General features: G+C 38.6%; 1 protein-coding gene across 1 annotated transcript in view; it reads left to right on the top strand.

Moving 5' to 3' along the window:
• Positions 1-469: 469 nt before the first annotated feature.
• The window catches only part of ST6GALNAC3 (ST6 N-acetylgalactosaminide alpha-2,6-sialyltransferase 3), a 72,517-nt gene continuing 45,219 nt past the window's right edge, over positions 470-27,767 (top strand). Inside the window, exon 1 of the mRNA XM_010716231.3 lies at positions 470-891. Within this exon, the coding sequence (XP_010714533.1) occupies positions 533-891 (359 nt within the window). The 5' untranslated portion in view covers positions 470-532. The remainder of the gene's footprint in view (positions 892-27,767) is intronic.

The following is a 27,767-nucleotide window of genomic DNA, read 5'->3' as shown; positions in this document are numbered from 1 at the left end:
TGTTAGAAGTACACTTCATGTTTGACTTGTGTCACAAATTTGGGAACTCTTCCTTCAGACACATAACCAGAATCAGTGTATAGTTAAATTTCCAGCATTACTTTTTCTGTTCGTTTTCCCTGTTGCAGACACCTTTCCAAAAAAGGCCTTGATCTAAATTATTTTCTGTTGTTGCTTTCTTTTATCATTTTCTAGGGGAAAGAGTAACAGCCAGAGAGAAAAAGAATGAGTATTTTTCTAGTTGACTTCAGTAGGTGAACAAAGGAAAAGATTACAGGCACTGAAAACGGTTGCTTTTAGAACTGTGTAGCGGTAGGTTTTTCCATCAGCTCTACCTCAAGGGGATTGATTTTCTTGTTTTGTAAAGAGAAGTATTGCTGTCAGTTTTTTGGATTGTTCTTGTCTTTCTGTTAACTGAATTCTCAGTTTTCATGCTCTGTAGAGAAGAACCTGCCATATATTTTTGTTTTCTCTCTTTCAGCCTCTGCAACTGGACTGTGACCTCTGTGCCATCGTTTCCAATTCAGGACAGATGGTAGGCCAGAAGGTGGGAGCTGAGATAGACAAGTCCTCTTGCATATGGAGAATGAACAATGCACCCACAAAGGGCTATGAGGAGGATGTTGGGAAGAGGACAACCATAAGAGTGGTCTCTCACACAAGTGTGCCTCTCCTACTCAAGAATCCTGAGTACTTTTTCAAAGAAACCAACAGCACTCTTTATGTGATCTGGGGACCTTTTCGAAACATGAGGAAGGATGGAAATGGCATTGTATACAACATGCTGAAGAAAGCTGTTGACAGCTACCCAACTGCCAAAATCTATGTGACAACGGAAAAGCGCATGAGTTACTGTGATGCAGTGTTTAAGAAGGAGACAGGAAAAGACCGGTAAGTTATACTTGTGAAGAGCAATTATAATGTTTGACAAAATACATGAGAGAAGACCGTGCTGGATGCCAGCTAGTAAATGAATCCCTAGATATGTTTTTAATGGATTGTTATGTGGTTTTGACTGTTATAAGCACTTGATGAGGCAGCAGCTAGGCCCCATTTACCCCACCTACGCTACCTTCTGTTCTTTCCATTTCTGTTGGCTTGGGTCCCAAAAAATATTGGATGTCGTCCTGAAATGTTTTGAAAGCTGTGTGTTGTTTTCAGCTCAATTTACTATTGATTAAATTGATATTTTATTTGAAGGGGATAATCCTACTCGAACAACATATCCAAGTGCACAACCTCAGGATAACTCTGGATGTTGTATTTTTGTCTCTATTGATATTCTCTCTAGTTTTACTTCAAGCACAAACCACAGGGTTGTGTGTTATTTGTGTTTCTTGGTGAAAATGGATTTGTTTTGGCATTGAAGGGGACCTCTGTGTTTTGGCATTAAGGCAGCCTCTGCTACACACTTAGTAGGAAGGAGTTTCCAGACCACTGTTGTGTCTCGGTATTTATTTTTCAATTTGCACATCATGATTTTGCAGTTGTGAAGGAAAGTAGCTATTCCAACCATGTTATAAAAATACAGATATTAACTAATAGTTTAACCTTATCCAACTTTTGACCTGGCTGTTGCTGTAGAAGTGCTTGTTCTCTCAGTCTCCCTTGATTCTTTTTGTTACTGAAGTGCCAAATCTTGGTTAGACTCAAATGAATTGAAATGTGGGGCTTGTTCAGCATGTGCATATATGGCTGCTGCAATTCTGGAGTTGGAAGGGGCTTCTGTACTCCATAAGTGTCTCAAGGTTGTCATGGCTTTTTGGTTTAAGCTGAAGCTGATGAATTGAAGCTAACAGAAAATGCACAAGATGCATTTCTCAAAAATGTCCTTTAATAATCAAAGCCGTCCAGTTTACCTATTAATCAAGCTAAATATGATCGTGAGATATTATTGCATTTGTAAACTTAAATTTGTTTATATTTATGACTCTTCCATGATAATAGTTGTCAGGTCACAGTGACTTCACAATATCGCATTAAAATCCTTACTGTGAAAGCAGCTCAGTGCAATAGATACCTTAGCATAGGCTATCAAAAAATATCATCATTCAATCTCCAGGTGTCTTAATCTCCAGCCTAATGTGTTCCTCTTCAACAAATTAATACATCACAAAGTTTTATTAGTTCCCTATTAACACAGTACGAATTATCCTTTCCATGTCAAAGACAGATTGAACTTCTGTTCTCTCAGAGCTTACAAACAAAGTTCTTAGGAATCCTGGCATCAGCAGCCCAATGTCTTTCTCCTTTATCTGCCACAACAACTATGATTGCCCTATGAGCAGGGGCAAATTGTAAAGGGACTTCACGATCCACGTGATGTGGTGTATATAACTCACTCCCTTTAGCACTGTGAAGTAAGCCAGTGCTTCTCACAGTGACAATCAGATCACATCCTTGCATCTACTGTATCTTTCTTTTTCAGTTCTGCTTATCCACATCAAATGCAAGTGGTATCATTTAGTGCACTTGTCAGCTAGAAATGAGGGGAATGGTCAACATGTCACCAGCTCTCTACTAGTCAGGGGGCCTCCATTTGGAAATCATTTTCAATTCACAGAACCCTTATGCTCTCTCTAGGGAGGGTGATGAGTCTCTTAGAGGTATATGCCAGTTGTGGAAGCAGTAAAGGCAGAGCACAAGAAATTTGGGAGTGTTGAAAATAGTTTCGCACATTATGCCAGACTGTTACGATGCTGAGACAGAATCAGGTTCCTCAGCCAAATATTCCTTCTATTCCTCAGAGAAACATCAACTCCTGCTTGCAATATTAGTTAGAACAGAGGTCTGCTTCAGCATGTTCCCAGAAAAAAATCTGGAAGGATACCAAGTTCAACTCATATTTTAAAATGTACCAAGTGGATTGTAATCACATCTATTTTTTAGTTTAATCCTAAAATACTGTCCTTATGTACAGTGTATTCTACTAAGCCATAGTAAAATTACAACAGATTGCTAGTCTGTCAAGCCTTTAATGAGCTTTCTATTTCTACTTTTTGGTATATTATCTTTTCAGGTAATCAGAGAGACTTTAGAGTAATTTCATCCTACTGGTGCTCAAGTTTCAAAGGATATTTTGAGAAGAGGCAGACAGATGTGTTCTGCAGTTGTTTCACTACTGCAAAAAAGCTCTGTTCCTACACTCTCACTGGTGTGGGAGCTTCATCACTGAATTCAATGCGTGCAGGTTCAAACCCTACAGCTTTGCTATTGATCCATAGTTTATTATCAGTTCATGGAGGAAATAAGGGTTGTCCCTAAAGAACTTCTAGCAGATAGGTTGGAAGCAATTTTTTTTATTCTTTCTATTACAGTATCCTGAAATATGAGTTATCAATACTGGAGAATTAACCTTGTATGCAGTGTTATGAATCTGGAGGACATACGTTTTTTCTGAGAGTCTTCATTAGCGAAGCATTTGAGTTCAATGCAGTGAATGCTCATCCACTTTGAATAATTGTTGTACATAAATATTATTCATTACCAGACGCTCATGGTTTTTCATTAATGCATTTTACTTGGTGCTTCCCTAGAGGGAGCATAAACCTGGCAGCTTCTTCTTATACTTCACTAATGTTTGGTTATATTACATGTATTGAGTCAAGTGAGACAATTTTAAAAAACATTGGATAATCACTAAATGTGACATCTTTGTATCTCCTTCAATTCAGGTAAGTGGTTCTAAAGACATCTATAACTTTGCTACGTGGTAAGGCAATATGATATAACAACATTTAATTGGTAATAACAGAGAAAACTGTAGTCTTCATTAAAGCAGCAGAGCTAATTCTGGTCTGATAAAGTGCACTGAACAGCCCTAAATAGGTTTTAATTAGCTGGCACCAAAGCTGCACCACCCTTAGGGAGGGTAAAATTAATGAAAACTAGCAGCACATAGATCAGCACTACTGGATGTCATTGCCTTAGGTGAAGGTGATGAGGAAGAAGGGAGAGCCTTTTAAGGATCATTTAGAAAACAGACTGTGTTAAAAGTGACTTTTCAATGCAACGATAAATCTTTGCTAATTTTTCTGAGACACTCAAATGTCATCCAGATTTCAGCCCATATTTGTGTTTATTGTACAGACATCTCAGGTGACCGCTCAGCAGGTGCAGCTCCAGTCCCCCCTTGAGTCTGGCAGTGTGATCAGACACTGCCTGCGGAGGACACTGAGCCCCAGCAGACAGCCACTAATGCACATGCTGATACCACCTGATGCATGGCTTCACTTGATGTCTGAGGTCTTCTTATACATAACTGCCTGAAAGGAACCTGATAGACTTTACTGGGGCGATACATTCTGATCCTCTAAAATTCCTGTAAAGAGACCTTGAGATGATGAAAGCCAGCCCTTTGGGTGTAGGTTTGACTACATGCTGTCTTAACTCTAACAATACCCACTCCATATTGAAACAAACCAGTTCAACATGTGGCTTCCAACTCAAAGGATTTCATGAATTCAACGTCTTGTGATTATTAGCTATACAAGCATGCTCACAGGAGGTAGCTATATTTCAATCAGATTGCTGTTTCTGAAGGATTTCTGTTAATGTCTTGGACAATTCTGAAGAAGTTAAATTGGTTTAGTGCTTCTCCTCCAGTTTTCAGATTCCTCTGTGCCAGATGGTGCGATGTGTCGGGTTGTGACAAAGCTGGTTTATCATCTGAGGCAGAAAGATGGATCATTCTGATCGCTGACTTCTACATAAAGATTCAAAACTTGGAGGTGTGCTCAACCTGCTATTTTACTCAGTTCTGCACATTGTTTTTTTCTAAATTTGGCAATATGTGACATCTATATTAAATCACTGTCATTTAGAGGTACAAATTATATTCATCTGAATTTCAGATTGACACTGTTAGGCAACTTAAGTCATCTCAGCTTCACCTCGGCTAATATGTGGTTTTTGATGTGTCTGACTGATCTACACAAAACTGTAGTCTAGTAAAAATGTCTTGAATAAATGAAATTACATTCTCTGAGATAGGGGAGGTGGGTGCAAATTCTGTTGTTTGGGGAAGTTCTCTCAGAATGGAGGTGGCAAAACTGTCAGTGGCTGGATCACACAAGTTTTGTGCTGTATTTCTTGGCTTGAATAGAATATTGCAGTAATGCTATCATCTCTTTTGCACTAACTTTCATAGTCATACTAGTTTCCTTATCAGAGAAAATAAAAATCCTACCCAGTGTTAGATAATAATTGCAGAATGAAGTTTTTCGTTGGGAAGTTGTGAACACTGACAATTAATTTGGCTCAGAGTTGCTTTTTGGGAGTTGGGCGTACTCTCATCTGCACTTTGTATTAACATGAGCTTTCTAAAAACTGGGAGATGAGTAACTGTTCATTTTGCTTGGAAAGGAAAACAAGCTGAGTTAAAGAACATTTACATGCTTAAATTATAGAACTCTTGGAAGAAAATGATGGAAAAAGGATTCAGACTGACATAGGAAACATAATGTGTAGTAAACATTTAAAGGATAAAAATTCCTGTTTACATTTTGATATAGTCTTTGTCAAGTTGATGTATGCTCTGCTGTTGCGCTGATAAAGCAAAAAATTCTCCATTGCCTGCAAACATTAGAGTGAGCCCCCCAAATTTGTGCTGGACCTCATCACCATTTCTCAAGCACTTGATTACAGATCTTTCTCAAACCACTGCTTGGTACTTCCAGCCTTTCTTTTTGCAAAGGACTTCCTTCAGAAAACATTAATGGATTTGTCTGTCTTAATTCAAAGAGGGCTTAAATAGTTTCATTGTCAACTGAGACTGCTTTATTACCTGAAAAAAAAAGTGAAGATCTAAAGCATGAAACCTTAATGAAATAAATAGATTTTTCATTATAAAACACTTAAAATCTCAACCTCTACTGCTATTTGTGGTCAATTACCAGAGTGCTAACAACCATTTGGGGGCTTACACGTATCTCATTCACTCTACCCTGCTAAAAAAACAGTTGTTCCTGAGTATCCTAGATTTATTCCCTGCAGCCTATTAGTATCCGCATTTATGTTTCTTTATGAAGATTTTCCTAATTAAGATGAACATTTTTCTCTATTAGGCAGATGGAACTCAATCGAAGTCTGTTTTTTATTAACACGGCAGTAAATGTTGTTCAAAGCTCAAGCACTTTTTACAAGAAATGCAGCTCCCACTACACTACAGTAATTGAATAGTAAAATAATGCATTATTAAAAAATTAGCAATATTATCTATTACTTTGTGGAAAACTGTGGCTGCATAAGTATGAATTTAGAGACCAATTGATGCTGTGCTGATTGCTGACTTTAGCCATGGAGGTACTTCTTTTTACATAATGATGTAAGTGAAAACATACATGATTAGGATCTACTTTGTCTTCGTGTGTTTTCACATGTTGTGTGAATTCATCTGAGGTTTATTTGTTTTAATTTATCGAATCTTCTTTGGGTGCCATTGAATGCTTTCTGCTCCTGACCAGCTAGATTTTAAATCTTTATGCAAAGTTTGATATTATCCTAATTACATGCACACATTTTTCATCCCATCCCTTTAATGTTCTGCAGCTTCTACGGCCACGATCACATTGTTTTATCTCTTATGACCTACACTCTGATTGCACATATAGATAAGGTCCCTCCTGGACTTTTCTCACATCCCATGAATCCTTTTGAAGGATGAAGTGACCCAATCAGATGTATGCTGGCAGTCCTAATAGCACTGTGGATCCAACTTTGCTCTTGTTCTGCTGTTTGTGGTGCAAGGAATTTTGTGGTTGTAAAGGGAGAAGAGGAAAAAGTTAAGAGGTGCAGATTTTCAGTGAAGCCTTTGGTGTTCATAAAAGCTTCGCTTGCACTGCAGCATTTTTGATTTTTCAGATCATAGCATTTAGAATAGACCTTGATTTTTATAAAGGAGTTTAAATTTTTAAAGGAACAAAACTAATTAAAATAAAATCAAGAATTTAATCTGTTTTTTAAATTCAACCTTTCTGCTAGTTGAAGTAATTCTCTTTAATAACTGTGATTACCATTGAAGTCTGCTTATTTCTGGTTGTCATTTAACAATGCTTTTCTAAAATGTATTAAATAGATTAGGAAATAAATGCAGTATCACTATGGCTTTAGTGTGTTACCCATTGTTTACTGATTACTGTGGGTTTCCTAATGGAAGTTCCCTAACGCACACTGCTTCGTATTTACAGTGTTCAGCAAAATACCATGTTCTGCAAATGAACTACATGAGAGGTACTGTGAGATTGTGTTAAGGAGTTGCTGCTTGAGTGAGGGTAGCAACTTTCAGAGGCAAGCAATAAAACACTGCAGTAATTTGTTGGTTCATACAGAAAAGACTTTCTGTACGTCTTTCTGCCTGCTAGCTAATAAAGTTTACAAGAACAGACTTTCATAAGAAAAAGCTGTACGAGAATAAAAGTGACTCAAAAGTAATTTCTCAGTGAATCTCAGTGAAAGGGAACATGAGAAGGAGAAAAGATTTTCTTCTCAAAGCTTGGAACAGATAGGCAACACAATAGAAGAAAAACTGGTTAAAAGTGGGAAGTGCTATTGGAATGTTTAACCTTAAATGTATAGAAAGATTAAGAAACAAATATTCCAATGAAAAATTAATGAGTAAGAACTCTGCAAGATCCTATACTTACAGGTGGGAGGAAAATGGGGTGAAAGTGGTAAAATTCAGGGTCTCATTAAGTTCATTTGCTAGTGATCTTTCCTATAGAAAGAAGTGAGGCTGCAGTTTCAGAACAGTGAAGCTGCTGTGTGTGCATTCGGATTTATAATGCACATTTTGGAGGGTAACTTAGGATTCACAGCCACATCAGTGAGCCTGGTGTTGCTATTGGGATATACTACAACCTGCATTTAGGAAACAGTCGCTGGGTACATCCTAATGAAGTTCTGGTAAAACTTGAATTCACTGAGCTTCTAATGATGAGGTAGCTGTGCACAAGAGCTGCGTGTACAATTTTACTAATGTGTTCACATCTTCAGTAGGTGTTGGAAGCTACAGCACAACCTAGGGACCTGTTACAAACCTTGAGGATTGTCCTCAAAGAGTTTATCTGATGTTATGACTGATAATTGGTGTGTAACTTAGTTTGGGTGTTTCCACATCCAAGAAAAGGGTGTGAAAGGAATACTTTTCAATTTTGTTATTCAAAAATTCAGACATTCTGTTTCCAGCACTTCGTTAGCAGCTCTTGCTAGTGGTGGCATTCAGTACAAGTGACATTGAGTGCCAAAGATACCACTCTTCTCAGAACCTGAGCAGCCCATCCCAGGGTTCAATAAACTTGCAAATATAGTAGGATTAAGTGTTTCCAAATGCTCATGTTTATTCTTCACAAGTTTTCTGTTCCAGTACCATCCTGATCCTTGGAGACTTCTTTTTCTTTGTTTTTATTTTAAATAAAAATGTTTTAAAATATTTTATTTTAAAGTATAACCATAAAATCTTTAGGGTTGGAAAAGACCTCTAAGGCTCTATGCCCAGCCTTGGCAGTCTATGCCAGCGCATCACTGCTCTGTAGGAGAAGAAATTGTTCCTGATATCCACGCTGAACCTCTTCTGGCGCAAACTAAGGCCATCATTCCTCTCTGCTATGTTTGTATTGGTTACAGAATGGAAAAATGAACTTCTTAATGCCCGCTTTACATGACTCATTAAAACTTCCAACACACAGGGTTTGCTACAAAAGTTAAAAATTGCTGCAGATGATGTCAGTAGTGTAGAATAAGACGCAGAGAAAGGAAGTGATAGCAGATGAAATCCTAAGGAGCAAACAGCATGCTTTTATCTTAACAAATATTAAGTGTCAGAAATACATGCACTGAGTTCAGTTGCCTCTCCATATGCTGCTTCAGAGTCTTCCTTTAAGTACATTCCTTAGAGACACTGGCACTCTTGTCTCTGAGGAACATCCCAAACCTTTTCCATGACAACATTTCCTAAAATATAGCAGATATCGCTTAAGCTTCAAAATGCCTCTGTGAAGCAAGATCTGCTTTTTACAACCTGATTTACTTGAGAAAGGGACTTTCCTTGGGGAAAGTAGGAGTTATTGTTGTATACAAATTCATGCCATAGGGATTTTTGACTTTTGTATACTTACCTTGAAGGCATTTCAATCTTCTATATTGCTAATTATGAGTTGGAACAGTCTGGAACTGCGCAGGTGGAACTGCATAAGAGAACAACTTTCTGTTGCTCTATAACCTGTTTTCAGCCAAACACAGTAATGTTCCGGCACTTCTTTCCACATGAAATTAGCAGTAATCTCTTGACATTTTGCAATCAGTCAAAATAAGGAGAGAAAATAATCTGAAGAGTATTTGAAAAGCAGTATTTCTATAAGAATCATTTTATTTTCAGTTCTTTCATTTCAAGCATTATGTGTTGTCCTATCAAATATCCATTCCTCTCGGTATCATCTTCACATTTTCGACCACTGCATTTAGAAATGTGACTAGCATTTGTTATGTTAATTGACTTTTTCTTTCATGAAGGGAGAATTGTGTCTTAGTTGGAGCTCTCTTTGTGGGCTGCTATGATTTTGTGTATTTTGATAAAATGTATTTTATATTATTAGTAGAAAAAAGGTAAGGACTACCTCCTCTGGGCTTATCCAATTGTCTTAAATTTCCTTTACCTACTCTCCCAAGAAAGCAGACTATCCAAGGGAGCTGAATCATAGATTCTCCCAGGGAATCTCAGCTGCAGTGGCATCCCAGGGCACTCTTCCTCCTGAAAGTAAAGTGCCCTGCAGAAACAGAAGGCATTTATCTTTGTGTAGGATATCCTCAGTATCCTTGATACTGCTTAGACTAGTTGAAGCATCAGTGGCCTCTTGCCAAGCTATGCTACTTTGCCTGATTAGGAGTAAGGTAATGAACAAATTAATAACTGAGGGCCAGTTCATTGTTTGTCAGTTGGAAAGAGAGTATTTTAGATGATATTTCTAGATGTAGTTTATGGTGTGGTACTTGATATCACCAAGACGATCTTATTCTAGCAACCCTTCAAACTTTTACTTCTGGATCACTTAAAATTTTTCCTCTGTTTTTGAAATAGTAACCACTGCTTTCATAAACATTTGACCAGTTTCAGGGTAGCACTAGCAAGAGCAGCTCTATATATTTCAATTAAACTTTTCCTTATGTACCAGGACTGAGACTGGCATATAATATAAATATTTTCTTCATTATTACTTTACATTTTTCCCTGAGGCTTCATTGATTTCAAAACCAGGATCTTCATTATATTAAAATGGTGGCATTAATACTTCCATCTCTGTGGGTGGATTGTAATAGAAAGTTTCAAAATAATTGCCTGTGAATGTGAAAAGTAAAAATCTATATGGTGTCATATTGCTCATAATGTGACCATTAAAATAACAATTATGTGATAATGAAAAGAGTCACTATGCTTTAGTTTATCTTTACATAATGTTGACAGCTAATGAAAACAGGGAAGATTGTATCTAATTACAGTTAACAATGCCATTGCATTTCCTGTAAATATGACATTTTGCTTGGGTTTGTAGATTTGAATGCTTTTCTGAAGTTTGTGAGTGCATTCTATGTATTTCAAGTATGACTATTTTTAAAACAGCAGCTACATTTACTTTCTCAGAAGGTAGACACAGTTTTCAGAAAGGGTAAAATTTTGAACATTTTTGAAATTTGATTACCTGAGGTAAATGTGTCTTGCAACCCGGCCCTATTGAACAGAAAAAAAAAAAGATTTAGGTCATTCTGATTTGTTGTGTTACAAAAGCGAAGGTACCCTGACCTTCACTAGTCAGTCAGTAGAATAAATTCTCTCTCTAGGTCATGCTTTGACATGGATAGGGAAGCTTCTCATTTTGTATGGTGAGATGCTGAGCCCAGAGTTAAATGTGCTTGGTTCAGGAATGTACACCCATAGCTCGCAGTGATCTTAAGGGCAAGAGCATCGGTTAGAATTAAGCCGTTTTGATTTTTGTACATCTAGAACAGTCTACACTGGTTTTCCAAAATGCAGTGAGGTTGGCCTTTGCATTGTGCAGTACTTGCAATATTTTCTGTATGTAATGACATGGCTGAACGTTACCTTTAAATGCCAAACTCATGAAGGTTGGAATTACATTGGCTCTAACTAATTTCCAAGGTGCTTCAGCTTTTGTTCCTGCTTCTCTTTTTGACCATCTCAGGCACTTCCATTTGGGTTATCTAACTGAAACTGTGGGCTTTCATGCTGCCATTGCATTTCAGTCACAAACTCTTCCTTGTTCATGTTTCTCTTCAGTAGCATACTTGTTTCTATTTGGCACAATTCTTGCTTTCTTTCTCATTCTTTCTTTTTGTCTCTCTCTTTTTCTTTCTTCCTTTCTTTCTCATTACTTTACAGATATTTTCCACATTTTTCCTCTTTGATTTTCTGCCTCATTGTTTGTAACTCTGTCATCTATATAGCTTTCTCCTTTCAGCCTTTTGTCCTTTTATTGTGAAACTTATTGCCTCAAATACACCTCCTGTTTTCTGCACAATCTCTTAAAAGCAACTCACAGCCCTGCAAGGTATCTGATGAGGAACAGCTCTCCCTTATGTGCCCATGCCCTTGCCCTGACTCTTTCATCTGAATACTGGAGTAGAATTCCTGAAAGACTGCTCTGGCATTGCAGATCCCAACTCAATATGTCCAGCACATAAAACAAAAACAAAATATCACAGTGGGATGTAGAAGCTGTGTGATTATTTATTGATGACTGTTGGCTACATGAATTAAAATGGCAGGGAGCTCAGATTTTGATCAGAAACCAAGTGATTTCCTGGACACTTTTTATTTTTAAATACGAACATAACATGAACCCATTGTGCTTCTGCTGTTAAATGCTCTTGTGTGACCTGCTATGTAACAGCGAACATATGTTGTTCACATGAGTACATAACTCAGTATATGCAAGCAGTGGTAGGAGCTTGCTGGTATTTGGCAATTCTTATATGTGTGTATATGTATAAATATATGTACACATTTACTAGATATACACATGTACAGATTTGCAGTGACATGCAGTAGGGATAAATTTTATTTCCTTGAGATTCTAGGCTGTGTGGAGAAACACACAAAGAAGGATTAAAAACACCCAGGAACTACAATAAATGCACTCTCAATCATTTGTTTGACCCAGTGGATATACTGACCCTGACACGTATAAATTGCAGCACTATGCTAATTGCATCCCCCCATCCATGGCACTGTCAGGTGAACTACTGGAGGTGCTTCACATCCGTGTTGAGGCATACCAAACACTCAGCTGTATGATTTCAGTCAGGGATTTGGCATGCGGCTGCCTGACCGTGGCCCTTCTGTGAGCTTCCAGCATGGAAGGTGTTCATCAAAAGGCTTGCTTCACATGTCCCATATTGTTAGCACTGAGCAAGTTTCATTTGGTTTATTTTAGATTTTGTAAGTACTTTTCAACTGTGACAACACAGGGGAGCCCGACTGGCAGTAACTCCTGGGTCTTTATGCACTACAGATATAATTTATTTGCTTTTAGTTTTTGTAACATCACCAACTGCTAAGGGAATTGATGTTTAATATGCTTCTAAATAAGTAAAACGAAAGAATGAATAAATAATGCCTGCTTTATTAGTCCAGGTGTTTTCAGCATTGCTGAATGCGATTTGATGACAGCCGCCAGCACTAGCAGTGCCAAAAAAACAACTGATTCTCTGTGATTATTATCATTATAATAAAATATAATTGAAAGATTACAAAATTGATTCTTTTAAAAATTAATGTTGCGTGAGTGAGCAGGCTCTGTGACATTCGGATTTTTTTTTCAGTGTTATTTAGATGGAAAATGGCTTGTTTTATTTCCTGGCAGTAAATTGCTGATTTTCAAATAGTCATGTTACCGAAAACAATCCCAGAAGGTTACAGGAGACAACAGACCTATGTCATTATGCCTTACCCTCTCCTGATGGGTTCAGAGAAAAGCCAGAAACAAAAGAAAGTGACATTAATTATTGAGAGAGCCTTGGGATAATCTGTTTGGCCAAGTAATTTTGCATGAAACTTACAAGAAAGTATTTGACTGCAAAGAACACAAACTCCTTCCATCAATATGCAATTTTCTGGATCCATTTGTCCAAATGATTATTAACAACAGTTGCTAAATTTGTGATGCTTTAAAATTTCTAAGGGCTGTGAAAGCATTAATTAGTTAAAAGGATGGAAGTTCACAAGAAAAAAAACAACAGAACCAAAAGACCAAAGTCAGTTGTAAGACAGTTTTAAAGTGCAAAGTATTGAAAACAGCAGGAAACCCGAGGACTTGGAATAGCAATCATACAGCATCATCCGCCCCAATCAGGAAAGTGGAAACCACAAATTTATCTTTGATGATTTCCTGTAAATATGCTCTTTGAGGACAGATTGCCCTGCCCACTGTTGTGGAAGAGCTCAGAGTTACATCCCTTCTCACCACAACATATGGATCTCAGCACGCCGTGCTTCTCCTTTTCTGAAGTCATTCTTCAGGTAGAAATGCTTGAGCAAAAATGCAGTAAAATATTGTTGCAAAAATGCTGGTAAGCATCCTTCAAACCTGGCAGGAGCCTTCTAAGACATGCTGGAGCGCTCCCACATCTGAGCAGTTGCATTCCTGTTACTTTCTGGTAGTCAGTACTGCCCTTCAAAGAAAATTGCTAAATGACTCTGCTACATCATTCATTCTTCATTTGCATTAGAAATGGCTTTAAGCAATAATAGGATTATAGCCAAGAAGTGCCAATGCTTTATCATACATTTATTTGACTTAATATATAGAGGTACATATTTGAGACAGCATTTACTCTTCTAGAGCTCATCGTAAAAACCACTTTGAATGGGAGTGTTTAAGGGAATGACGACTCCAATTAATTCCCTTAGAATAGCATGACTGGAATCAGATGCAGTATTTCTCTTTTCATTAGGCATTTCTGCATTGTTATTAGTGTTCTTATAGCATGAGATGAATTAAGTTAGCTAAAGAAATCCTAATGAAAATAGCCTACAATAGGCTGCTATTTCTTTTACTCAGCACAGAGAAGTGTGAGTTTCTATGCTTTGGTTGTGTACCTAGATAGCATTAATAGAAATAGATCCAAACTTTCATTTTGAGAAACGTGGAGAAGCTGTGTGCTGCAGACATCCTTTTACCTGCACAGTGAATTGAATAGTGTTACAGCTTTTTCAGCCAGACATGACCTCCTTCTTCCCCTATCCCCACTGCCACCAAATCCCTGTAAATCCTATCTGGTCTGAAGAGCAGATTTTTATTCTGGTTTTCAACATGTATGTTCCACACTGGAGTCAGGAGGTCGGCCTTCATGTTGTGCTTCTGTTCCCAAATGGGACTGCTGCGTGGGAGGAGTTGGTTTCTCTCTTCAAAGTGGTGAAGACATTTTGATTAATTCTAGAAAATCTGAGTTAGCAGCTAAATTTTGCCATTTATTGGTCATCAGTGTCTACTGGTTATAGTCAGTGAACGTAGCACAGATATAGCACCTCCGAATTGTTTCCTTAGCAATTAAGTATCTTTATATATACATACATACATACATACATATACATATATATTCTACTGAAGCATCTGGAATTTCAGTGGAATGTCAAGCAAATGGAATTGGGAATGCTAATGTGGAACTTTTCATTAATTGAAGAATAAGGGATTTTGTGGTAATATTAGTCTAAATCTCTTGTCCTGTTTTTCCTAAGAATAATGATGGAGTGTGTGAAGAATAATGTGAGTGTGTGTGACTACTGGTGTTAACAGGCATCTTAGTATTGTAAAATGATAGTAGAGGCAGATAAAAGATGGATATACTGGGAACGTACTGAAGGTTGAGAGTTTTCAATGTATTTTACCTGTGTCTAAAAGTGATCTGCTCAAATATCGCCGCAAAGAAATATGCATTTATGTATGAACATATTATATCTTAAGTAGAATGCATTGTTTGTAATGCGTTGGTCTTGGTCTCTCTTCCCACTCATTTCTTTTCAGGCTGTCACAAAGCATGCTTTGAGAGAAATAATTTTGTGACGTGAGCATTCCCTGCCTTCTAAAACTACAGACAGCAATTCATCTTGCACGCAATCAGCCATCCAGTAGTGATGACTTTCTGTCCCTATAAACTGGAGTTAACCTCCTGGTCTGTACCCTTCATTCTGAAAATCTCAGCTTGTGTGTAAATAGCTTGAATAATTTGAGTGCCCTTAAAAGCGTCAGAGTAATGTCATATGCTAGAACCTACTAAAGCTTTTCCAGTTATGTGAGTCTGCATCAGTCCTAGTTCCCCGTAACTGTTCTTTAAGGCTTTGGCTTCTTTTCTGGGCAAAGATCACTGGTCTAAATCAAGTAAACTGAGCATTAACTGCTACGAGGAACCATCAGCATATACCACTTTGTCAAATCTAGATTTGACCTTAAATATGTGGAGTAAAGAATGGATATCAGAAACCACTGTAGATATTTATTACTTAGCAATACTTTTAAACATTTTTGGCAGATCTGTGGTACCACCGCATGCAGTTTACTTGGTGCGTTAACAATGAAACACTCCAAAGTGCAACTCAGTCTCTGATGTGTAAAAGCAATGAGTTGAAAGGAGTGGGAAGAAAGACAATGGAACATGCAGAGTCTCAGCTAAAAAACATCTGAGAAAATTCAGTTTAAAGCCTAAGTTACAACGGGCATACTTTTCTACTGAGAACCAAATCTATTGGTTTCAAATTAGAGGCTCACACAAGAGTTATCTCTGCTGTGTCTAATACGCAGTAATTGATTCTTCTACTTCCTGGGGGAGACATCACTATTTAAAGTACAATTGAATTCCAAAGTACCTTACAATGCTATAGTGTAAAGTCATACCAGCCTAGTGCTGACGAAGACCAAGTGCTTTGCGGATGCACATAGTAGGTGTAGACCCTTTTCATTGTTTCATGCTCTTTGGATGCTGAATAGCCTGGTCTGCAGCATTTCCCACCTTGTAGTTAACAGGTGCTTTTGTTTCTTGCATTTCTGTGCATGGCAGCAGAACAGAATTTGTAACAGTGTGGTTCCAAATAAACTGGCTTCATTGGTTGTTTGGTTTTTTTTTTTAATTTTTTTTGTCCGATTCCTAAAAAAAACACCTTTTAATTGCCCATGTAATATCAAGGGTGAAACAATAACCTGTTTGTCATCACCAGAATACTTTTGGGGGGGGGCAAATAGGATTCTCCTGGATTACTGGCTTATCCATTGAAGGAAAATGTATTTGATCATGAAATCTGCCCTTTCTGGGGCTATAAAAGTACTGGCTTTACAGAATCCATTTTTAGCACTATTAATGGCTATAACTTCATCCTTCAGTTCTACAAAAGAGTCTGGCTATAACTAACAAACTGTGTGTCTGTGTAATGACTGTCTTGATAGTTTCACAGATCAGTTCAATAAAACTTCTTGCGCTCAGGGGAGAGATTTGGGAAAGAGCATCTCAGTGACATTCTTGCCATTCGCATTACCATCACTACACACTCAGAGCAATATATGTTTTAAAAATTGATTATGTATTTACAACGCAGATGAGAAATGTTTTTTTAATAGTGAGAAACTCCCAATGATGCAGCCTGTGATCTACAACATTGAGTTGGTTTCTTTGATTTTAATGCTACAGAATGCAGTCATAAAAGTTTTAGATCCTTAATGTCATAGGGTGCAGCTTTTTGACACAGAATGTTAATGTTAAAGGAGAGAGCTGCTGCAGGCAAGAGCTCCAAAGCCAGTAAAAACCAAAGGCTTAAACTGAACCTAATTAGCTGACTGTATTTCTATACTTATCATTTAATATCTAAAATATAGAGAACTTGCTTGAAACTGACTTAAGGTTGAGACATAAAGTCACTAATTAAGGTAGACTTGCAGTGGGCCATTTTGGCAGTGTGGAGAGTAGGGGTAAGATGTTTGGTCTGGATAGTTCTCTTGCCTCTCCCTTCAGGTAGCTTTTCTTTCAGAAAAAAAAATTCATACTTAGCTCTTCGTTAGCTAAAGATGGGGAGGTAAATTGTAGTTATATGTCTTCCGGCTGTGCATTATATCTTCTGACAGGTGTATAACTGAAAGTTAGTCTGCTATATCATACTATTCTCTCTGGTTGCCTTCCAGTTATGCTGAAGAACTATTTATTTCTGGGTGCAGAAAACTGATCTGAAAATGAGTTTCATCCTGGAATGCTGGGAAAAAAAGGACATGGAAAAATGGGAGGAACAAAAAGAGTCCATTTGTAGAAGTTTGGCCAGGTAGCTGGAGTGCCTTTTCCAAGTGTAGAAATTATATACATGAGATTTGTTGTAGGAAACAGTGTTAAGAAATTTTAGCTGTTATACAGAAGTTCCACAAACACGCTAGGTGTATTAGAGTTTACTTTGATTGAGAAATACCTTGACATATCTCACTGCTGGGAGACTACTGCCCAAAGTTGCCTGAAATCTCTCCATTGTAAAAACTGAGTTCAGAAAAGTTCAGAAAAGTTCAGAAATTGCTTTGTTCCAGTTTTGCAGTGACTGTGCTTAGCTGGGATATTCAAGTTAACAATATTGTGGGCTTAAATACGTGAATGCAGTCGGTGGTTTTAGTTGACTGCCTTTTCTTCTGAAATCCATTTCTCCTTTAATTCAGCAAGGAAAATGATCACAGGTCTGTCCTTTCCCTAGTAGCATACACTCCTGCTCTTGTAATCTCACCCTTTGGGACCCACAGAGCTGGGCCAGGCTTGTCTGAAGGCTGTAGTGGGAATCTGCCCTAAACTTAAGATCACTGCTAGTTCCCTTTGGGATGTGAGGCCATGTGCAGAGTTGAAAACCATAGAGGAAGTGAGATGGAAAAAAATCTTTCATCACAGTGGAGTCAGGTACCTTCAGCTAGTGCAAGACTATATTTGCAGTACCTGCTCAAACCTATGTCTCTGTGACTAACCTTTTGCAGCATCTTCTGTCTAGGAGTGAATTCATTTTACCATCTGTCATGAGCCAATTCAGCACTGGATGTTACTATTCCACCTCTTTCCTGCTGCTCACATGAGCACTAGAGCTGCTAACAAGAGTGTGTCTACTGGGCAGACTGGGCCATAGCAGAGCTGTGCAGTAAATCATGATGATGTTGCTTCCGTGGCTCCTCACCACAGCCCTCACAGCAGAGCCGGTGCTGGCTCGTAGCAGCCCGGTGGATGGCAACTGCTCCAGTACTTGGGGATGCTGAATGCCCATCACATTCTTATACTTTTGGGAGCTCCTGTAGAGGTAGGATGGTTGGATGGAGAGGATCCAGATCTAGAAGGCTGCCTTTCATTGCTTCGTCTGTTCACAACTTCTTTAAAGCTGATTGAAAAGGCACTTACTCCCTTTGTATAAATAACCTCGAGGGGTCAAAGTCTAAACTGTTGAAATGAATAGTGTACAAGACGTGTCCTGGAGTCATGGCGTGGATGCTGACATTGAGAAGATCTCAGTGGTTTCTAGGATCCTGCAGGTAGCGGCAGCAACTCAAGAAAATGTTGAGCTGGTGGGAAGAATGCTGAGGATACCTGGCTACCAGGTGTTGAAAATGTCTGTTCCTATCTCCTTTCCAGAACAGTACTGAGCTACGTCCCTCACAGTTTGTAGTTTGCTCGTTCATCTGTGAATTGAACAAACATTAATTGTAGTTCACCACTTCCATCTGGCATCAGTGTGGGGAGTGGAGACCCTTTCTTAATTTACAAAGAATTATATGCCTTCCTGCCATGCGGCTCTACTGAACAGTAGAACCCGAGGCTAGCTCTAAATGTAAAGATTATTGTTTCTCCGCTGGTCTTCCCCCAGACACATCCTTGGCTCCCTATATCTGGTCGCTACCTACAGAAATAAAGACTAGCAGTGCTTTAGTTAAAGCAGTAGTACACCATATGCAAAGCTGGAGATGCCTCTGTGTGATACCCACAAAACTGGGTATCTGCCTGCTCTTTTACTTTCTCTTTAATCGATAAAAATATGCTTTCCCCCTCATTCAAAGGAGATTGAGTTTCCACATAGCAGGGGAAAACAAATGCCCTTCAGCACTGCTATCTGTGAATTGGGGCACCGGATGTCTTTTGAGCAGGTCCCGCATATTGTCTACCATATTCAAGTCACTCTGTTATGCTTCTATTTACTGTAGGCAATTATGCTTTGACCCAAAGACATAACCCTGGTGGAATTAAAAATCATGTGCCCTCTTTGTATAAAAAAGCTGAGTCTGAGTTTATGGGAAAGAAGTGTGGAGAATGAATCTAATGGGAAATTAGGCGGTAGTATTTGATGACTGTAAATGTATTTATTTATAACAGCTAATCTTGGTGGAAATGAAGAAATAAGACGAAATAATTAACTTTACTATTTATAAAAGAGTCTCTTTTATCCACTGTGAAATGCAGCCACCTCTGGGATGAAATGCAATGGTTGCGGAACAGCATATAGCCATGTAAGAATAAAAGGAAAGAACAAATGTGCGTTTGGCACAGAGTGGAAAAAGCATCATGGAAAGAAAATGTTTTCATGAAAATGTTGCCCCTATTTTTGTTGAAAACATATTTTTAACTGGCTCTTGTAATTATTCAAACTGGAATTTGGCTATAAAAGTAAAATGTCTCTTGCCTTGCAAGATGAACTCTGACATTTTTAATAGCTCCAATGTAGAAAAAAAGCACTTACATTACAGTAAGAAAGAACACTTGCTTTCCCAAAGATAAAGGGCTTTGCATCAGTTTTACTGATGGTTTCACTGGAGTTATTGCAAACACAGAACAGTGCAAGTGTGGGAGGAATCCGGGCCATCACTCCGGCAGCACTGGAACAGAAGTAAGTGTGCTGCCTCCTGAATTAACAGCCCTTTTCATAAACCTGGGAATGAAGGAGTAATAAAGAGGTTGGCTGGCTGTTGATGAATTCTCTAATCGTGTGCAGTGTGTCCTAAAGCTCCAGTTAAACCTTTATATATCTCCAGAGAGAGAGGGAATGATATTGTAAAGAGCACTTTGCCAAATAAAATAGAAAGATCTGTGGGATTGTTGTGCTATTACAAATGTCAGCACAAAATTAGGAGTCAGTTTATATATATAAGATGTTTTCTGAGCTTGTTGATTGAACTTTACAGTGTATAACAGGAGATCTATTGAAAGATAAACTACTACACTGTCTGTGATGCATGCACTCAAAAATTCTTCCATTTAAATTAGATCACCAGATTTAAATACAATATGTGCTATTTCTAGTATAAGTATCACCCCTAAATCAATCCGCATTCAACCAGCTTTATTTAACTCACACGCTGACTGAAAGTTACAAGGAGACTGAGTCTTGATAAATTGAAAAAAGGCAGCAAAGTCATTTTAGTATCTTAGCATCGTTGATTAAATGTGTGAAGCTAACTAAGAAAATAATCTGCAAGGACAGATGTTGTGATAGTGGTCACGTTGTGTCATCAATTTATATTAAATGCTAGGGAAGCGAGAGAGAGACAACTTTGAAGATTTGCTTTTCATTATGGTATGAATTGATGTTCAGCTACTAAAATGAAATAGGTTTGCATAAGAGTTACCACTATCAAAACCATTTGGAATTTCATTCTGTGCAGAGAAATTAAAATTTTGAGCGATTATGTGAAAGACTTTCTCTTCTGAAGCTTGATTATAAAACTGGAGCTGTCCCTTGTTCCTGGATCTTTAGATTAGGTGAAATTCTTACATACTGTTTGTTTTACCTCATCTAAAATGCTTTCTAGGTGACTTGCTGAATTTATATCATATGAAGTTCTAGAAACTGTGGTGATGGAATAGGATCCTTGAGATTTTAACTGCTTGTGTAGACGTTATAGTTATAGGGCATACATGTAAGTTGGCCATCTGGGTGCGTACCTTCAAGAAATGTTTATTTGGGTTTAAAAAAGCTTTCTAATTGAGTACACTGGGCAGATACACAATTAATTACATAATACAATGCTGTCTGATCTGATATCAGCAGCAGAACACTTGAAATTCAGAATCTCTTGACATTTTTTATTCATTTCCATAATAATCATCCACTCAGACCACTCGGTTTTGAAGGATAAAAAGACAGAGGTAAAGGACTGTGCTTAGCAGCATGATTTCAACATCCTGGGTTCAATTAAAATGGAAGGCTATATTCTAAAATATTTGTCCTTTGAACCAGCAACTGCAGATGAACTTCTATGATCTCCATTGGAATAAATTTCCTGGATAAGCTTAACTAAATCTTGGAGAGCAGAGGCAATTGTGAGGGATCTCATGACTGTTAAATTTCACAGCTTCTGTATTTTGCAGCATGTGAATAGGGCTAAATGGTTGCTATAGGAATTATAGGCCTATTATTATAACTACATTATAGAAATAGAGGATTTGGCCATATTGCTTTATCCTCCTAGGAGAAACTGTTGGAACAATCAAACAGCAGAATTCACTGCAAGATCCTAATGGACGTTATAACTGTGAATCGGAGTGACCTGATCAGTGAAGAGCTGTCAGACTGTGAGGCACCACAGAAAATGCATGTGTAAGCTTGTGTACATTTAAAGCTTTTAGCGTGATATTGCAGTAGTTGCAGCTATCAACTGTTTTAAAAGAAACAGTAAAACAACAGAATTACCAAGGTGATGACAGAATCAGTAGTTTTGCATATATATAATCAGATGTTCAGATAAAAGCACAGAATGTGTATGCTCTTTTGAGTGCATGTTCACTGAAATAAAAGCACTTCTATTTTCTCTTCAGAAAGGGTTTCCATACATGTAGTAACAAGCCCTGTATTTTTCCCTGGCATTAAAAGGTCAAACCGTCAGACAGCTGTCTTACCTTCATTTTCCAACGTGTGTTGGTTTCCTTGCTTTTTGAACTTTGACTCATTTGATGCAGAGAAACGGTGCTGTTGGAAGAAAACAGCAGATGCTTCAGGAAGGTGTCTTTTTGGAAGCGGCACCAGTGTTTGTCATCACATCCACACCAACGCGTAATGTGGGGCTTTTCTGAGTCCCTGTGTGGATTTTGGAACAGAAGTAGTAGTTTTCCTAATGCCATCATTTCTAGGTATGAAAAGCTAAAGATGGGATTTTAGAAGGAAATGCATGGAATTCCATACATTTATATTCTGAGTTTGTCTTCTGGTTGTTCTCTGGAGTCACGCTGGCTAGAAACTGTCTTGCTTTAGCGAAAATGGCACCTTCCATCTAGTCATCTGTCCAGTAAGCTCAAACCTGACAGCCCTAGGGGCTTGCCATTGAAGATGGCATATGCGTCAAGTTGTCAGGCAAGAAGAGCTGCAAGGGTTCAGTGAGACAAATATCTCATCCATTTGCTTGGATGGTTTACTGTGCTGTAGATGGTAGGACGTCCTAGAAAATGGCCTTGCCACATATTTAACATTCAGTAGCTTTCCTTTATCACTGTGGGGAGGTGTGAGTTAAGGTTACCGCTGGCTTTTGCCCTGGACTCAGCAGTGGCAACATGTGGGGCAGGCACAGGTCTATTGAGAGAGACCTATGCCAAAGGTCCAGCTTCCCATACTCCTCAGGCACAACTGTGCTAATAAATTTGCATTTCCTCCTCCAAACTCACATCCCTTTCATCTTAACTGCAGCCTCCTGTAGGATTTGCTTTATTGGCTTGCAGCCAGCACCATGTCCTATGAGGCTGAGGAAGGTGCAGCAAAGACAGTACAGCACAGCTGAACACTTCAATCTAAACAGTGCAAACTTCCTTTGAAAAATATATGTTTTTAATAGCTCTGACAACACGGTGTCCTCTTCACTCTGCCACACCAGTTACTAGTGATAATATGTTATAGGATAGACTGATAAATTTGTAACAGGGCTCAGCCATCAATACATTTCACCAGTGGTAGCTTATTTCTTTTTATCAGCTCAGCTCTACTCAATGGCTTTGTACCCAGATGACAATTTAAGTAATGCTAGTCCATTACTTTTGAATTATGATTCGGAGACCTGATGGAAGAGAAGCTAAAGTGTTAAACCTTAGGAAGAGCAAATGCATACATGTCTGTGGTCAAAAATACACTTTAGACTGTACTGAATCCAATGACAAAAGTAACCATAAACAAACATGAAAGCAGACCACATTATTTTTCATAGACTTTGCCAAACAAAATGTAAAGACCCATATAAGAGGCTTGTAAAAAAATCCTGTTATTTTCTGTATATCTTCAGATGCTCACTCTGGGACTGTAGGGCTGAGATACTGCATTGGCAGTGTCACTTTGGCACTATTGGAGAAGCTTAGGGTAATTTTCCTTTCATAGCTACCTTCCGTTGTTTTTCTCGATCTTTCTTATTCTTTCTGATGGTAATAGAGTCCAGTGAAAAGTGAAGACTAACTTCACAGACTCTGAAAGCAGAGCCTTTTCATAGACTGCATCTCAGTGCCTTACAGTGCCCATGTTGTCATTCTTACAACATTTTGAGTTTCTGCTTGCCTGGTGTCAGTTTGGACAGAGTTGATTTTCTTCACACTGTCTGCTATGATGCGATGTTTCAGCTTTAGGAGGAAAAAGCAATGTGTTATCAACACTGTTATTTCATTGTAGCTTGAAAGTACTGCACAAAGCCAGGGACATTTCAGCTTTCCATCTTCTTGAACACTCCTGCTAGGGGGCTGGAGGGGCACAAGGAGACAGGAGGGGACAGAACCAGGACACTGCTGGGACAACACACTGTAATGTTTATGTTTTGTTACAGCAAGGTACATGCCTCTCTGAGGTTAGAATGTAAAGTCTGTGTGTAGAAACCTAAAATAAACCCAGTTTTTTTCCAAGTACGTATGCAGTAGTTGCTGTATTTTAAAAATTATTCCTTCTTTGTAGTACCATTCAAAAATAAGATGATAATTAGAACAATAATTATACAATGGAATGCATTGATTACTACTGTCTGGTTCTGGGTACTGAGCAGAGATACACTTTTAAACATCTAAGCAATTAATTTGGAGATAACATTTATTGATTCTTTAAAAAGTTCCTGCCAGTCGATCTAAAATGTGACATCCAAAGATGCATTGTTATAAATACAATAGAGAGCTTTGTGCTGGATGTGTAGTGGATGTAATGCTTTTTGACTGATGCCAATAGTGTTATTTATGTATCAAGTCACCTTTGACACATTTCCCCTGGAGGACTGAAACCATTGCATATAAAAACCAGCCTTTGATAAGGAGCCCCAATGGGGAGCTCTCTGGAGCTTTCTCTTCTCCCCTGCAGGGCTTTGTCACCTCCAGCTATGCACTCTCGGGACCCCTCTCCCTATGCAGGCTGGCACCGTTCTGCCTCAGCTGCCCCTCTCTGGAGTAATCTTCATTTGTAGAAATGTTGGATACAGTTTGGAGAGGAGTAACTGCACCTGCAGTACAATGTGTTGCTGCGCAAATAGCAATTAAAGTCTTGAAGCATTGAGGGGCAGCACTGGAGAGCTGCCATTCTAAGTGCATGCAGTGCACAAAACCTGAGGTTGTCTTCTCTCCCCTTAAGGTGAGGGCTGTTCTGTGGCCACAGTGGAAGTGGGCTTCATGAGTTCTCCAGAAGAGGTGGGTTAAGATTTCAGCCTTTTCCTTCTCTTTTCTCAAAACCCTGTCTGAAGGGTTTCATTTGGATGCTAATTTCCTGTGTCTCTAATTGATGTAGCTAGCTGTGCTCCTATACCAAAGAAATTATATTTGGGGGTTTATCCACGTTTAGTCCAGCATTACTTGTCAGAATCTATGTGCACAGCCGAGAGCAAAGTAACAGCATCAATCTCCAGAATGAGAATGAATTTTGGGGACATTAGAGCACATATGGTGAGGATTTTTGACCTACGTTACTGTATGTAACTTTGGAGCTTAATTAATCAATTAGGATTAGTGCAGTTTGTAATCAAGTCCAAGAGTGATTGATGCATGCTGCATTAATTGCAACATTCTCATGAAGCATGTCATATACACAGTCATTTTACAGCTGGATTTCACATTGGGTTGCTCGTAAGCACTTAATGGCAGGAATATTTTAGATTTGTAATCAGGGAAATTGTATCACACAATATGCTTTATATGTTGTACACCCTGCTTAGAAAATAACTCTACCAGCACTGATATATCCTCTTGCTCCTCCCTCCTGGTTCGATAGTTGGCAAAGTAGCCCATTTTCAAAGGTTTTCTGTTGCTGTGGAACAAGAGGTATAATTAAATTGTATCCCAGTAGTGAAGGTTTCTAATGATGATGAGCTAAAACTAATTGTATTGATTTGTTTATTACTGGCTTAGGAAGCTCATCAAACAAATGGACTGAAACTATTTCCATATTCTTATCTATTTGGTAAATGAGAAACAAATAACACTTCCATATGTCTGTTTCATGGTGTCATGGCATTAATACTAATTCTGAAGATAAACTCAAGCACAGGAAGGGAGATAATCCCTGGTACAGCGTATTTACAGCTGAGAAATGTCACATTTCTTTCCAGATTTGTTTCTTGAGATGAGAAAAATGAAATTATTTTCTTTCTTTTTTGTTATAAATGTTATTACTAATGAAGGTTTTCTGCACTGAAGAGTCGCAGGCTATGCCATGCCCAGAAAGCATGAAAGATTGGAGCGGAAAAGGAGACTGGAATTAAGCTCTTGCCTCCATGCATGTTTGTTCCTTGGCCTCTGTATTAAACAAAGCTGGATGAGTAATTTGAGCTAAAAACTTCTATGAATATTCACTTTAATTTTAAAATTAATTTACTTTCGATTCTCACATTAACTCTGCAAACATTCAAGCAATCATATCTGGTAGAAATGTTTACAGAAAGTAAATTTTGACATTTCATATATGAGTTTTTGTAGGATCAGGGTTTTCCTTTTGAATGTGCAAATATGCATGCTAATACTCATCCAGTGTTGGGCCAGGAATAAGTCTCCGACCTATGTGAAAAACCACCAACCATTCTTACAGGAATACTTAAAAATTCAGTGCAGCTTACATTCTTATTAGTAAGTATCTGTGATCAATTTTAGAGGAAAGGCTGACCAAATTCATTGAAAGAGGTGCTGAACAAAAGGTATTGAAGCCCAAAGTGGTCATTCATTGGCTTGAGTGTGTTTTAGATCCGTCTCCTCATGGATGTGGCTGAGAAAGTCCATCTCCATGGAAAAAGACCAAGTTAATCGAATAAATTGTTAGTTTAGCTTAATTTCAAATTTGACTGTGTTGATGCTGGGAGAATGTGGATTCCCCACAGTGACATATTGACTCAGACCTTGATTCGCTCTTAGGGTAAACCAAGAACAGTGGCTAGCATAATCAATGTGAAGCCCAAGTCTGCTTCCAGTGGAAGCAAGAGAAAGTCTTTTGTTCTCTATTCTGGCTAGCACTAGTGAAAACTGCTATTTACCCATGTAGAACTGTCTCACTCATTTTCTGAAATATTGCTAGCTTCCTTTTGTGCTCAGCTGTGTGTTTTCAATTACAAACGTTCACCGCATCTCACATCTCTTCTGTGCTGTAGTATATGACACATTGTGGCAACTTTTGTTCAAGTAGCAGGTTTTGGTCCAAAGAGGATTCAATGAAGTTGGAGGCTGAATTACCCTTACATCCCCCGAGAAGCGGATCTTGTCAGCTCGGCAGAGCGCTGCTTGAACTGTGCGCTGCATATTATGTCCAGACTGTAGATAAGTTAATAATACTAGAGGCAGAGCTGAAGGTAGAGGGAATTATACACCATAGTTATTAAACTTCGACCTTTCGAATGCTCTAAAATCATAGAACTTTTTAAAATAGTTATTCTACATCCAGGATAGCATTACAGGAGGGAAAACCGCCTCTCCATACAATACACAGCATTTATGTCAGTGCTTCTCTTCATATTCGAACTTCTGGTCATAGCAGCTAAGGACTGGTAAAGCAGCTTTCCCTCCAGTTTGGTTGTCTGTGGAGATCTGCTCGAGCCAGCGTGCAGTGTGCCTTGATGCCAAGCACCACACCCTATGTGCTCTGCGTGTATTCCCACTGCACAGCTGCAATGCTTCGGACTTCACCACCACCCTTGCAGCCCTGGAGCTGCGGATGGATGGGGGAGCAGCTGTCCCAGTTTGCAGATGAGATGATGAATGCACCTGCCTTTTGTCAGGCACACAGCCTTCTGGAATAAGCAGAAACAACAAAAGATTGAACTCCTAATTAGAGACCTGCATTAGAGGGTTGGCTTTCTTGCTCCTACTGTATTCATTGGAGAGAAAGCCTCTTCATAGCTGTTGAAGACCTTTTGAGAGTCATCAGAGAGAGGTATTTAAAAATAGAGCCCTACTTAGTGGCCCTGAAGTTGCCTTCTGAAGTTCTCACTCTTCAGTGGCTGCAGAAAGCCTGGGGAAAAGTGTCTCAATTAAGCTGTGTGAATATCTCCTCTCCTCATGCTGTGCCTTTTGCTCTAATTATAAGGCGGCCTTTCTTCCCTATTTTGTTGCATTGTTATGCACAGAAAAGAAACAGGTATCGAGGAACAAAAAATTCAAACTCCAGACCTCTGATCTGTGCTTAGCTGGTAGGAAAACATCTCAAAGGCAAGTGTTTTTCAGAGACGACATTTAGATTTGGCTCATTTTAAAGACCCACAACCCTTTGCAAAATTAAATGTTTTTCTGGTTTTGATCTTGAAAGGCGCTATCATCCCTCATCTGCACAAGGCTAAGCGAGAAGAGTGATC

The sequence above is a fragment of the Meleagris gallopavo genome, chromosome 10 (assembly GCF_000146605.3).
Source record: "Meleagris gallopavo isolate NT-WF06-2002-E0010 breed Aviagen turkey brand Nicholas breeding stock chromosome 10, Turkey_5.1, whole genome shotgun sequence".
Taxonomy (NCBI): Eukaryota; Metazoa; Chordata; class Aves; order Galliformes; family Phasianidae; genus Meleagris; species Meleagris gallopavo.
The sequence above is the reverse complement of the archived record's forward strand: the minus strand, read 5'-3'. Positions and strand labels throughout refer to the sequence as shown.